Source organism: Fusarium coffeatum (genome assembly GCF_003316985.1).
Source record: "Fusarium coffeatum strain FIESC_28 chromosome Unknown BRIP53273_contig_335, whole genome shotgun sequence".
NCBI classification, from domain to species: domain Eukaryota; kingdom Fungi; phylum Ascomycota; class Sordariomycetes; order Hypocreales; family Nectriaceae; genus Fusarium; species Fusarium coffeatum.
In genome coordinates, this window is record NW_022158124.1 from 1 (window position 1) to 11,921 (window position 11,921).

Genomic DNA, 11,921 nt, shown 5'->3' on the forward strand with positions numbered 1-11,921 from the left:
CTTGATAACTGACCTTTGAAAAAAACTTAAACAGAGTGAGGCCGTATGGTGGAATAGACTAAGAGGGGGCAATGTCGCGATGTACGGAATAGGAGGGAGAAGCGGGAGAAATGAAAGCACTGTATTTATACCAACTGGTTTACTTATTTTTCTTCTTTGTTTGATATGAAACTGCTATTTACTATTATATGAATTCTTTTATCCCATCAAACTTGTTGTCAAAAGTCTCAACTTCTAAGCAAGGAACTCGTCAGTCTTGACGGGACCCTCTCCAACTCCGGTAGAAATAACTCGGCTAACACCATCCTTCAGGGTAGTAGCAAGAGATCGGTCAAAGACAATGCTGGATCGAGCGCTGGCAGCACCCTCCTTGAAACCACCGACACCCTGAAGAGCCTGGTAGAAAGCACCGACGACAATATCGGCATCCTTCTCCTCGTAGTAAATGACACAGTTGGGGCCAGCATCGAAAGTGTAGGCGGCAACAGTTCGGCCGACCTTCTCGTTGATGTACTCAACAGCACGGATGGCAGCGCGCGAGATGTCGTTCATGTAGAAGATGGGAGGGTAGGTATCGGCGCAAGTAGCGTGGAAAGAGTTGGACTCGCGCATGGTGACCTCGGCAAACTTGGGGAAGTCCTTGTTCTTGATGGCCTCCTCCATGAGGGCCATGTTGGTGGGAACAACATTTGTTATTCTCTCCTTAAAGAGACCAGAGGTGGCAACGGTCTGCTGCATACCAGAGGTAGAAGAAACACCCTTCTTAGCGGCGCTGACAACAAGAATCAGAGCTCGCATGTCAGGCCAGTGTGAAGCGGGAGCGACGAGGTCAGCCTTGGAATCGCTACCGTCCTCCTTCTCACCCATTCTCCAAGCGACGTAGCCGCCGAACAGACTTCGGCAAGCAGATCCAGAACCTTGTCGGGCAATGAGAGAAAGCTCAGAGGGCGAGTCGGGAAGCTCGTAGAGAAGAGCAATGGCCTGGACAAGCGCGGCAAAACCAGCGGCGGAGGAAGCAAGGCCAGCGGCGGTGGGGAAGTTGTTCTCGGAGACGATCTTCAGGGGGAAGCTGGAAAGCTTGGGGAGCGAAGAGTCGGCCTCCTCGAGGGCGGCACGGCGGGATCGAAGCTCACGGAAGCAAGCCTGGGTTCGGGCGCCAGAGATGTCGGAGGCTTCGCCGTTGAGGGTGAGGCTGTCGCCATCGGTAAAGGTGCTCGAGCATGAGGCGGTTGTGAGGGTTCGAAGATCGTCTTGCGAGAGGGTGACGGAGAGGGAGCTGTTGGTAGGGAGGTTAAGCTTCGCGTCGCGCTTGCCCCAGTATCTGTCATGTATCAGTTGAAGGTCTTTTATTGCGAATAGGAGATGTTTACTTGACAACAGCGATGTTGACGGGCGCAGTGGTGCTGGCGCGGTAGATCTTTGTGTCGGCCATTGTGAAGGATGTGATGGGAGTTGAAGCAAATTAGATACTGAATTGAAACAGAAGAATGGTCTAACAAAAAAGATAAAGCAGACTTCACCGACTTGTTGTAGCGGAAAGAGTTGGAGATGAACCGCGGGCGGGCTACTCTGAGATTATGGCCTCAAGAGGTCTAGTGCGGGGTCTAAAGAGGACCCCTGAATGGAGCCCCTCACCACCAAAGTGCGGTTCATCTTGGGGGATTGGCCAATGCGGTTGGAGCTTGGGGTTTAAACATTGGATGAGCTTTAATGGGCTTTAATGGCCGGGCCGTATGTTACATGATGGATCATGTAAGTCCTCTTCAGCTTGAATATTCTCTTCTTACATTCATGATACTGACACATTCTGTGAGTATTTGGAGTTTGGGTGCTCAACACTTTTTTTGACAATTTAGTAGGCGAAATTGCTTGGGCGTAGCGGCTCACTAGCAAAATCAAAGCCTGGGGAGAAGCCACCGAACTTGAGATGCGAATACGACTTCGGTGCATTTTTGCCAAGGTGTTCGCTGTATTCTTCTCTTGGCCTTTACAGGCCGCAGGAGCAGGCAAGGTACAGACAAGTACTTGTCAGATAAAGTTGATCTTCGGATTTTATCTCAATTGATCCGAATGCATCCCTGTTCACAAGCTGCGTCGGGGGAAAGACACGATACAGAACAGTATGTGTTTCTTTCGAGTTATCACCTCTCATAGTTGTAAAAGTACCGATATAGATGATTTCGGGAACCAGGACTGCTCTTCTATCTATCTGCTGGATCTGCTATGACTGGATGCCTAAACCATTGAGCCGTTAAAGCTGTCTTGAGGCTGTAGGGTAAGCTCATTTCCAGTTAGAGTTAGAGACACCAAAATGTTAGTGATCTGTATTGCGATACAATGATGATAAGCCTGGACTAACAGAATCTCGATGACTTTCTGGTGACTATCATATTTTTCATGAAGCTTTTAAAAATGGGGTTCTTCCGTTTGTCGACGGACTTTACTCGGGGACAAAGCCTGAGCAACACATCGTGAACAGCCAGCATCAAATTCACAGCCCATCTGGACTCTTCTAACTCTGTCAAGCAACTTAGTTCCTGTTGACAACTTGTCTCAGCTCAAGCCTCAATGTCTATCCAAACCTTGATTCAACGCCTGCATTACTCGCCATGATCGGCCCATACACAACAGACTATCGATGGTAGGACGAGACAAGTGCACGTGGCAGTGCATAGTGGGCTTCATTCAAAAAGGAAACAAACCTCCGGGGTAATCAGATCGTGCATCCAAAAACCCCAGACGAAACAGGCCTCAATGCATCTTGGCTGAAGTTCAAGTGTGACAGTGGCGGTGCGATAAACGGGTAGACGTACGAGTGGACCAATCAGATGAGGTGGGCATGAGTGGCCCCAGGGACAGACAGAGCTAGGCTGGATTGTTGACGTCACAAATTCCAAGCTTGTGGACGCCAATAGCTGGATGAGATAGTGGTGACGGCTATCCAAGATTATCTATCCAAGGCAAGTGAGGCTTGGCCAGGTAATGCATTTCCCGGCTTTATTTCCACGTTATTGTTGTTGCTTCATCTTCCTTCCCTCTCCTTGGTTGCGTCGCTCTTCCCCCTGTGCATGAGTCTTCCCGCCTTGGCCCCGAAGCTTACATCCACCTTTACCTATCCGCTACTACCTCAACCCGATATTTCTTAAATCGACCGTCTCCCCTTCCAAGGTTACGAACCAAAAAACAAGGCTGTACCCATAATGAATTCCGCTTTGAGGCGCGCTTTGTCGCCAGGTCTACGGACATCGCAGATATCGCAAGCATTTGCCAAACACCAAATACCAGCTGTGTACCGATGTAACGCCGCGCCGACACCTTTTGGACGCGCTTTTACGACTTCAAGATGTTTCAAACAAGAAGCTGCTGAGATTCAAGAGGAGGCTAAAAGAAGGGATGATTTGAGCGAAAAGGCTCGCAAAAGAGATATGAAGAAGGTTACGTCAGGTGCTAGCGCTCAAACGTTAGAGAATGATCGACCATGGCATAGAGCCGACTCTGGAGCAGAGCCAAATGGCGAGAAAGATGTTCCTGATAAAGATCAAATGAAGAAGGGTAAGAAAGCTTCCAAAGTCCGTGCGAACATTGGCTAATGACCACAGGACGTCTCTTGACAACGCCGACTCGCCTGCTGAAGCTCATCCTACCGATGCCCTTCCACCCCGAACAAGAGCACGTCAATAGACCAGTGAAAGAGGAAGTCGACGACACGAGTGAAACTGTCGAGCCATTGGCTCTTCTTGTCCACCCCCATCAACCACTTTCGTACCTCGAGCGATTGATCCAAGCTGAGATTCCACCCGTTCATTACAAGGGCCGCGAGAAGCTCCCCGACATTGTCTTCCGAGCCGAAGCCGACCAAGAAGAGCAGACCGGGAAGAAGGATAGCAAGAAGAAGAGCAGCAGCGCCAGCGCCAGCTCCAATGTCGCATCATACTCTGGACTCGGCCACGAAGGCCCTTCTAATAAAGAGGCCAATTGGGTGCGATGGAGCGGCAGTACCGAGATCGGAGACTTTATCAGAGATGCTGCTCGTGGACGCGAGTTTGCGATCAACATTGAAGGCTATGATAACGAACTTCGAGTCGCTGTGCCCAGCTTCAGAGACCGTACTTACTACATGCGCATGAGCCTGCGACGCATGTCACGCGACATCGAAGGCATGTCCAAGGTCAAGAACGAATGCGACGCCCTAGCTCACAAGGGAGCACACCGTCTCGCACAGGGAGGTTTCGCTGCTCTAGCCGGATGGTGGGGAGTTGTTTACTACGTTACATTCCACACTCAATGGGGATGGGATTTGGTAGAGCCCGTCACATATCTCGCTGGTCTGACAACCGTTATGGGTGCTTACCTGTGGTTCTTGTACATCAGCCGTGATCTCAGCTACAAGGCCGCCATGAAGGTGACGGTGTCCAAGCGACAAGCCGCACTATACCAAGAGCGTGGATTCGACCAGAACAGATGGGAGCAGCTTGTTCACGAGGCCAACCAATTGCGACACGAAATCAAGATCATCGCAAGCGAGTATGATGTTGATTGGGATGAGAAGAAGGACCTGGGAGGTGAGGAAGTCAAGAAGGTTCTTGAAGAGGAGAAGCAAGGTCGTGATGGCACCAAGGTGACACAGGACAAGGACGATGATGGAGGCTCCGACACATCTGCCGAGATCAAGAAGAAGCAGTAAATGATTGCAAAGAATCGGAATGAGCGAGAGTCTGTACACTAAACATCAGATCATGGCGAATGGCTTGATATTTGACTTTTATTGGAGGCGTCAGTCATGGTGGTGTGGTGAGCTGATGGCGTGTTCTCTGTAAATGTTTTGTTTTGACCATTTGAGACGCATAGCGATAGGCAACAAATAATGCATTTAATTGTGAGAAGAAGATATCGGTCTGAATCAATTGAGACTCATGATAGCTTCACCCAGATCTAAAGGGCATCTTGCAAAAAGCGCGATAAAGCTGCGATAAGCCAAGTCTTGACGTTATGATATGATGAATGGAGTTATCATGACGTATCATAAATATCCATGACCATAACACAGCCGTACTAATCCATACTGTGCTTAGCCGGGTCATGTAAGCGGAGTACAGTGCCGCTTATAGCTTCGCTCCATGATATAAAAAAGTCTCCCCACCACAGCATCCAACCACAACATCTGCGTTTGTCACGATCGTCTCGACAAAGGTCAGCATGTGACCTAAACAGGCAGTCTTCTGGAACGACTTTCGGCGCATTCCAGAAGCTAAATTCAATTTAATCACTCAGCCTTTTCCCCTCCTCGTACTAGGCTACTTTATAACCCAGAGCCGATCCCCCCGCAGCTACTGTACAGTACCTACCGAAACGATACCTAGTGATACCGACGGGCCTGTACGAATATGGCGCCTCAAATTATTCGCCTGCCTGACGGTCAGACCTTTACTGTTACACCTGTTTTTGCAGGTCTTGGTTTCAAAAGCCATGAGCTTAATACCCATCATAATGCTTTTCCCGTTGGGTGGACTGTTGTTTTGAATACAGAGACGGATTGCGCTTCTGACGATGATAGCGCTGAGGAAAGCGAAAATGGCGCCGCGTTGGATGGCACGAAGCGACATATTCACTCGTTCAAGAAACCGACCCTACAAGGCGACAACCTCTTCATCTCGTCAATCGCGAACCCTTCCAACTCCGAGTTCAAACCCGCTGCGAGTCCCACACGCCAAATCGCCATGATGCTGTGGATTACGCTGTACTGGTACTTTCACCAACCCGAGCCCGAACCTCAGATGTCTGCGCAAGCAGCGGAGAAGACACCACAGGCCGGCAAGCCGAGGGGTGAATGGAAGATTAATATCAAGAGGGATGGAGTTCTGCGAGGGCGCAATCTTATTCCGAAGCTTGAGCGCATGGGACTTATCACCTCTGGCCGAAGCGCTGTTGGAACGAGTTTGGATGATAATGGGGATGATTGGTCGCATATGTTTGTGTCAAAGAGGATGTTTTGGCAAATTCCTGGACGATTGTTCTTGTTTTCTCTTCAGCCGAACAGAACTGGTGGAGCATATGATTCGATGCCTGGATCGCCAATTGGGAGTCGACCGACCTCGCCTTTACCGATGGAACCGTCATCGCCGTTCCATAAGACGTTCCAGCGCCATTCACCACATTCATCACTCAATCGCATTGATCATGACCTTCCTGGTGGACCTACGCCGACTTCAATGTCAACACCGCCAAGTTTCCCTATTGGACCTTTCTTTTCCAGCTCACACCTTCCGACTTATTACCCTCCTCCCCCTCTTCAGTATATCTTTACGAATAATATCCGACATCCTATTCGACCGAAGCCGCCAAGAATGGGAGAAGTATTTTATACTCGATTTGTGCCGAGTGTTAACCAGTACCTTTCGTTCCGAGTGGCGTCCATCTCACCAAACCCGGTACCCTACTTGGGCCCAGTTGGACCGCAGCCACCAGAGCAGTCTCACCTGTCCAGCATGAACGACACGTCTCTGCTGCAGATGTGGATGAAGAAACCTCGCGTTAGCGAATTCTGGGGCGAGTACGAAGACAAGTTCCTCACCAACGCCCTCAACCAACCGAACTGCTTCCCTGTTATTGGACTCTGGGATGGTGTGCCGTTTGGATACTTCGAAGTCTACTGGGTAAAGGAGGATATTCTCGGTAAACATATTGGCAGCGATGCAGATGATTGGGATCGAGGCATCCATGTGTTCATTGGAGAAGAGTGGGCAAGAGGACGTGTTCCGATCTGGCTGACCGGGCTTGTTCACTGGTGTTTGACGTCGGATTACAGAACAATGAGTGTGTGTCTTGAACCGAGGGTAGACAATGCGAGGTGAGTTCTTCCTTTGATGTCGGTGTTCGAAGCTAATATTGGGCAGATTCTTGCAAGGACTTGAGCGCACAGGCTTTTCGCGTGAGAAGCAAGTTTCGTTTCCCCATAAGCAATCTTGGCTTGTGAGGATGCGTCGTGAGCAATGGGAAGGACCAGCATTGTAAGAGCGATGAAGGGGAGATTTTGATGCAATTTGAGAAGCGATTTGGTGATGAGAATACGAGAGATGATTTACGAGGTTGGAGATAAAGCATTTGATGAATACATAACGCACTTGAGAATTGGATTTACGAACAGACGACCTCCTCTGTCATTTGTGACTGTGAACATAGCGGCGTCGTTGTCCATGTCCTGAGTGTTGTTCACCCGAGAACAATGTCTTGTTCAGCGACCACAACGCTGCCAGAGCGTGACATGTATAAGTAGAACACTTCGCACATCTAGGCATCAATCACATCTCAACATTCACTTTTCAATACGTATTTACAGGCTTGAATCACGTTACCAACCCACCATCTCGAACTGTTCCAACGACGTTGACTACTTCGCAGTTGTTCTCACGAACCGTCCAACAAACCTTCCACCTTCCACCACCAAACCAATCTTTAACAAAACAACCCGTCACACCAGGTAAGATGTGTCAACCAGCAGAAAGACCCAAGACTAACCACAACTCCCCATTTATTCGCCAAAACTACCTCCGCGGCCAGATGGGACCTGCTTTTCAACCTCCCTCTAAGACTTGTCCCAAATGCAAGCAATCCTACTCGAGCATTCGCAACATGTGCCTCCCGTGCCTTAAACTAACAGCAGCCGAGAAAGACCAGGACACCATTGATCGTAAGCGAGACACTTTCGTCGAACATTGCAACAATTGCAACAAGACAACCGTCCATCTCGGCCCGCACTGGTGCACTATCTGCTGGGCGATTACCAAGGATACCTATCCTGCTTATTGTGAGGAGTGTGTTGTGCGGATCGATGTTCCTACCGTCGTAGGCGATGACAAGGGTGGGTGGGTAGACATGTTTAAGGTGAAGACGCTTTGGTGTTTGTGCTGTCGGGGTATTGCCGAGAGTTGGGCTAGAATTGATGTTTAGGAGGTGGGAGAGTTGATCCTACAAGAGTTGATCCTTCGAGAAGGATCAAGTGGTAGTGATGGCCTCACGTCAGATTGGTAAGCGCTAGGGCTTCACTAGGACTTTACTGTAGATATTTAGGAGCTGAGCTCCTGCCAAGTCCTGTCAATTGAACTTTTGTGAATCTATTTATTTCTTTCCATCTTGTGATAAACTGTGAACATGTCTTCCATTTCTGGACTCGAGGCGCTTGAATGCGACTTCTCCATCCCAAACGATGGCACCGTAAAACTATCTCGCTGGTCTGATACACAAATCGATAGTCCGGCTCTCACAATCACTCCCAAAATAGAGTCCGATATCCAGACGGCTATTCAAATCGCAAAAGATAATGATATCACTATCCTCGCTGCCGGCGGTGTCCATGGGACGTTTGTCACAGTGGGTGCTTCAACGTTGTATTTGGATATGAAGAACTTCAAGACCATCGAACTAAACAAGGACAACGAAACTGTCCGAGTAGGCGGTGGTGTCACTACAGGCGAAGTGATCAAGGCGCTGGCTGAGGAGGGCTACTACACTCCTGTTCCCAACTCCGACGCCGTTGGCTTTGTGGGATGTATTCTTGGTGGCGGAAATGGTGTCCTCAGCGGTCTTCACGGATGGATGGTTGACAACGTCGTTTCATTTCGCATCATAACTGCCGACGGCATTATCACCAATGTCAGTTCAGATTCACAGGGCGAAGAGTTAGAGCTATTCAACACCCTTTGTGGCGCAGGCCATGGCCTAGGTGTCATAACAGAAGTGACAGTCTCCATCTTCCCCATCGCAAAACTCAACATGGAGAACAACAAGATCTGGACCCGAACATTCATCTTCCCCGCCTTGGAAATCGACATCGCTATCAAGACATTCCTCGATTTACAACATCCTTCTACTGAGGGTTTTGCGAGTATGGTTTTCGCACGGAACGCTCATGGCGCTCCCATCATCGTCCTTGGGTATACATTCTTCGGTCCAGCTGACAAGGCCGAGAAAGATGCAGCTGCTCTGTTTGAGAAGGCTATTGCCAACAAGGTTATTGTGGGCGCGACGGAGTATTTGCCCTTTGAGAGCTTGAATGCTAAGAATGAGATTTATAATTCTCATGGTGGTCACAAGGCAATTGCTTCATGTCGTCTCACGAAGACAACATCCTCTGTCCTCAAGACCAGCTTTGACCTTTGGTGCACAGCGACACAAGACAATCCCGATGCTTCTCAAACCCCGCTAATAATGTCTGCCTTCAACACGGCCAAGAGCGAAACCTTCACCACTTCCTCTGTAGAAGCCCGTGACAGACCACTCAACGCATTCGCGCCAGTGCTCGCAAAGACGGAAGAAGGGAACAAAGCGTTCATGCAAGCTTTAGACAAGATTATAGCGGGCTTGAGAGAAGCGGATGAGGGTGTTGAGGCTAGAAGCTTTGCGAATAATTGGAGGTTTGAGACTGATATTGGAGAGATGTTTAGTGAGAAGGTGTTTGAGAGAGTGAAGAGGGTCAAGGAGACGTGGGATGAGAAGGGCGTGTTTTGGTCGCCTTATTTTAAGAACAAGAGTACTTGATGAGGTAAAGTACCGGTAACGTGAAGAGATAATTTATCGGAGGAGAAACGACTCTACTCTGTCATGCTTAGATGCCTTATCCAAGCTGAGTACAGTCGAGGCTTCTGATTGGTCTCGTATTCCGTATTCAGCGTTCCCACCCCCGGACTGTCAGCATGGATGGACCTTCGAAGTCTTACTTAAACAGCCCTCACCAACAGCAAATAACTACAAGATTCTCGTATGCTTTCATCTCCTTGATAATTGCCTTTCATACAATGTTGAGACCTTCCGCCCAGACACTTGTGCGAAATCGTACCCCCTCATCACGACGCCTCATAACAACAGCCCTCACCCATCAAACCCATACCCTTTCAGACGGTCGCCAACTCGGCTTCGCAGAATATGGCAAACCAAATGGCCATCCCATCTTTTATTTCCATGGCTTCCCTTCATCGTGTCTTGAAGCTCAGCCTGTTGATGACATAGCTCAACGGGTTGGTGTTCGTCTCATTGCGCTTGACAGGCCTGGGTTCGGACTCTCCACACCGAACCCTGACTATCGTATTGTCGATTGGCCTAGCGATGTGATGGAACTGGCGGAAGCAAAAGGCATTGTCCGATTTTCAGTTTGTGGACTTTCGGGTGGTGGTCCCTTTGCTCTGGCTTGTGCGTATGCTTTACCAAAGAGTAAGCTTGCGAGCGTGGGCTTGTTTGCGAGTGCACCGCATTGGGAAGCTGGAATTCAACATGTCGATGTATCACGTCGACTGTTGAGATTCTTTGCGGTGAATTATCCCAATCTCCTTGGTAGTGCTTTGCATGCGGCCTATCGCTCTATCCGATGGCTCATCCTCACACGTCCTGCTATCAAGAGGATAGGCAAGTGGCTTGAGACCGAAGACGCTAAGCATCCTCCCACACAAGATTCCAAGAAGCCCCATGCAGAGAGAATACAAGATTTGGTAAACATATTTCTCGATGAGCCCTTTCGCCAAGGCGCAGGTGGGACAGTACATGAAGCAAGGCTGCTGTCCTCTCTTGACTGGGGTTTCAAGCTCGAGGATGTTGGTTTTGGGAAAGTGCTGATGTGGCATGGTGTTGAGGACATGAATGCACCCATTGAGATGATACGGTACATGGCGGAGAAGGTACCAGGGAGTGAGCTTATGGAATTTGAAGGGGAAACGCATTATACTATGTGGAAGCAAGTTGAGGCTGCTTTTAAGAGGTTGGTTGATGAGGCAACTTTGAAGAGGGGAGATTAGAAGGATTGGGTAATTTAGAGTGGATTATTTGTGATATTTGTAAAGTATACTACATATGATGGTCTCATTCTCAAGAGTCTCTAGACGACAGTGTCGGTAGAACTAGTTTTGTCTTTCCATGCTCTTGTCCCAACTGTCAAAATACCCTGCGCTCCCAAATTCCCTGAAACAGGCAGTTCATAATTTGTGTCCATCTTCACGCCACAGGTCTGACACATCATGCTCACACCAGGTCTACTAAGACCTCCTGTCGCAACACCTGTTGTGATAGTAGCAGTAGATGGCGCTTGCAGTACAACAGCTTCATCGGCCCCGAGTAACCGCTCTTCGATCAAATTCTGGCCATTCGTCGCTTTCGATATCGCCTCACCAGCCATCAAGGTAATAACAGGAAGACCTCTCATGAGAGGTGGAAGACCACCTTGGACGTTGGAGAGACGTGCGAGCTTTGAGACTTCGGCTTTTAGAGCTTGGGATGTTTTGTTGGAGGACATGGTGAATTGAGTTCTATGAGAGTAGGTCGCTGGGATGTATGCTTGATCTAAAGACGAGGCATCTTAAGTTGGGAAAGCAGGATGTTTGAACTACTTAAAGAGAGAATCATTATTTGTATGGTGGCAGTCGAGTTAGGATTATAATCCATACAGTTCGCGGATTTCGTATACGGAATACGCAGCCAATCAGAAACTCAGGATGACCTCAACCTAGACTGTCTAACAGATCAAGGGTTTCATTCTCTATCTCAGATCACGTTTCCATTCCCGGATCTACTCTGAGAATGTCTAGCCAAGAAGGGTTTACTGTAGGAGGATATAATGTAGGTAGATTGTAGTGCAGTAGTGGAAAACCAGGCTCTGTAGGTCTGCATCTTGATCTTCCTACAGGGATCTTCAAAAAGTCTTACAGAATAACCACAGATGTAAAAGAAAAAAAAAAGAAAATCTATAAGTATCTAGTATATAAAAATAATATAGTATAGATGCTTCTTCTTACCTTTTTATGCTTTTTAAAAGCTATTTTGCTATAAAAAGTAAACCTCTTCAAAGTATTTATAGGGCGAGTATTGCAGCTACAAGCTTTCAGGGGTTAGGGTGCAAAGCAATCGGAGGAGGCCTGGGGGAGGGTTAAAATTGCAGTGAA

General features: G+C 48.5%; 6 protein-coding genes across 6 annotated transcripts; 4 read left to right on the top strand and 2 right to left on the bottom strand.

Annotated features, from left to right (window-relative positions):
• Window positions 1-234: 234 nt before the first annotated feature.
• On the bottom strand, window positions 235-1,432 carry FIESC28_10814 (uncharacterized protein; the record flags this gene model as incomplete). Its single annotated transcript, XM_031164944.1, has 2 exons — window positions 235-1,321; window positions 1,371-1,432. 2 exons carry the CDS (start codon window positions 1,430-1,432, stop codon window positions 235-237), a joined length of 1,149 nt encoding a protein of 382 aa, XP_031010992.1.
• A 1,768-nt stretch (window positions 1,433-3,200) lies between these two features.
• On the top strand, window positions 3,201-4,684 carry FIESC28_10815 (uncharacterized protein; the record flags this gene model as incomplete). The annotated part of the gene is made up of 2 exons (XM_031164945.1): window positions 3,201-3,552; window positions 3,600-4,684. The coding sequence occupies 2 exons, from the start codon at window positions 3,201-3,203 to the stop codon at window positions 4,682-4,684; spliced, it is 1,437 nt and encodes a 478-aa protein (XP_031010993.1).
• A 700-nt stretch (window positions 4,685-5,384) lies between these two features.
• On the top strand, window positions 5,385-6,851 carry FIESC28_10816 (uncharacterized protein; the record flags this gene model as incomplete). Its single annotated transcript, XM_031164946.1, has 1 exon — window positions 5,385-6,851. One exon carries the CDS (start codon window positions 5,385-5,387, stop codon window positions 6,849-6,851), a length of 1,467 nt encoding a protein of 488 aa, XP_031010994.1.
• A 1,297-nt stretch (window positions 6,852-8,148) lies between these two features.
• On the top strand, window positions 8,149-9,534 carry FIESC28_10817 (uncharacterized protein; the record flags this gene model as incomplete). Its single annotated transcript, XM_031164947.1, has 1 exon — window positions 8,149-9,534. One exon carries the CDS (start codon window positions 8,149-8,151, stop codon window positions 9,532-9,534), a length of 1,386 nt encoding a protein of 461 aa, XP_031010995.1.
• A 257-nt stretch (window positions 9,535-9,791) lies between these two features.
• FIESC28_10818 (uncharacterized protein) lies at window positions 9,792-10,781 on the top strand (the record flags this gene model as incomplete). Its single annotated transcript, XM_031164948.1, has 1 exon — window positions 9,792-10,781. One exon carries the CDS (start codon window positions 9,792-9,794, stop codon window positions 10,779-10,781), a length of 990 nt encoding a protein of 329 aa, XP_031010996.1.
• Window positions 10,782-10,861: 80 nt separating this feature from the next.
• FIESC28_10819 (uncharacterized protein) lies at window positions 10,862-11,275 on the bottom strand (the record flags this gene model as incomplete). Its single annotated transcript, XM_031164949.1, has 1 exon — window positions 10,862-11,275. The coding sequence occupies one exon, from the start codon at window positions 11,273-11,275 to the stop codon at window positions 10,862-10,864; it is 414 nt and encodes a 137-aa protein (XP_031010997.1).
• Window positions 11,276-11,921: the final 646 nt, after the last annotated feature.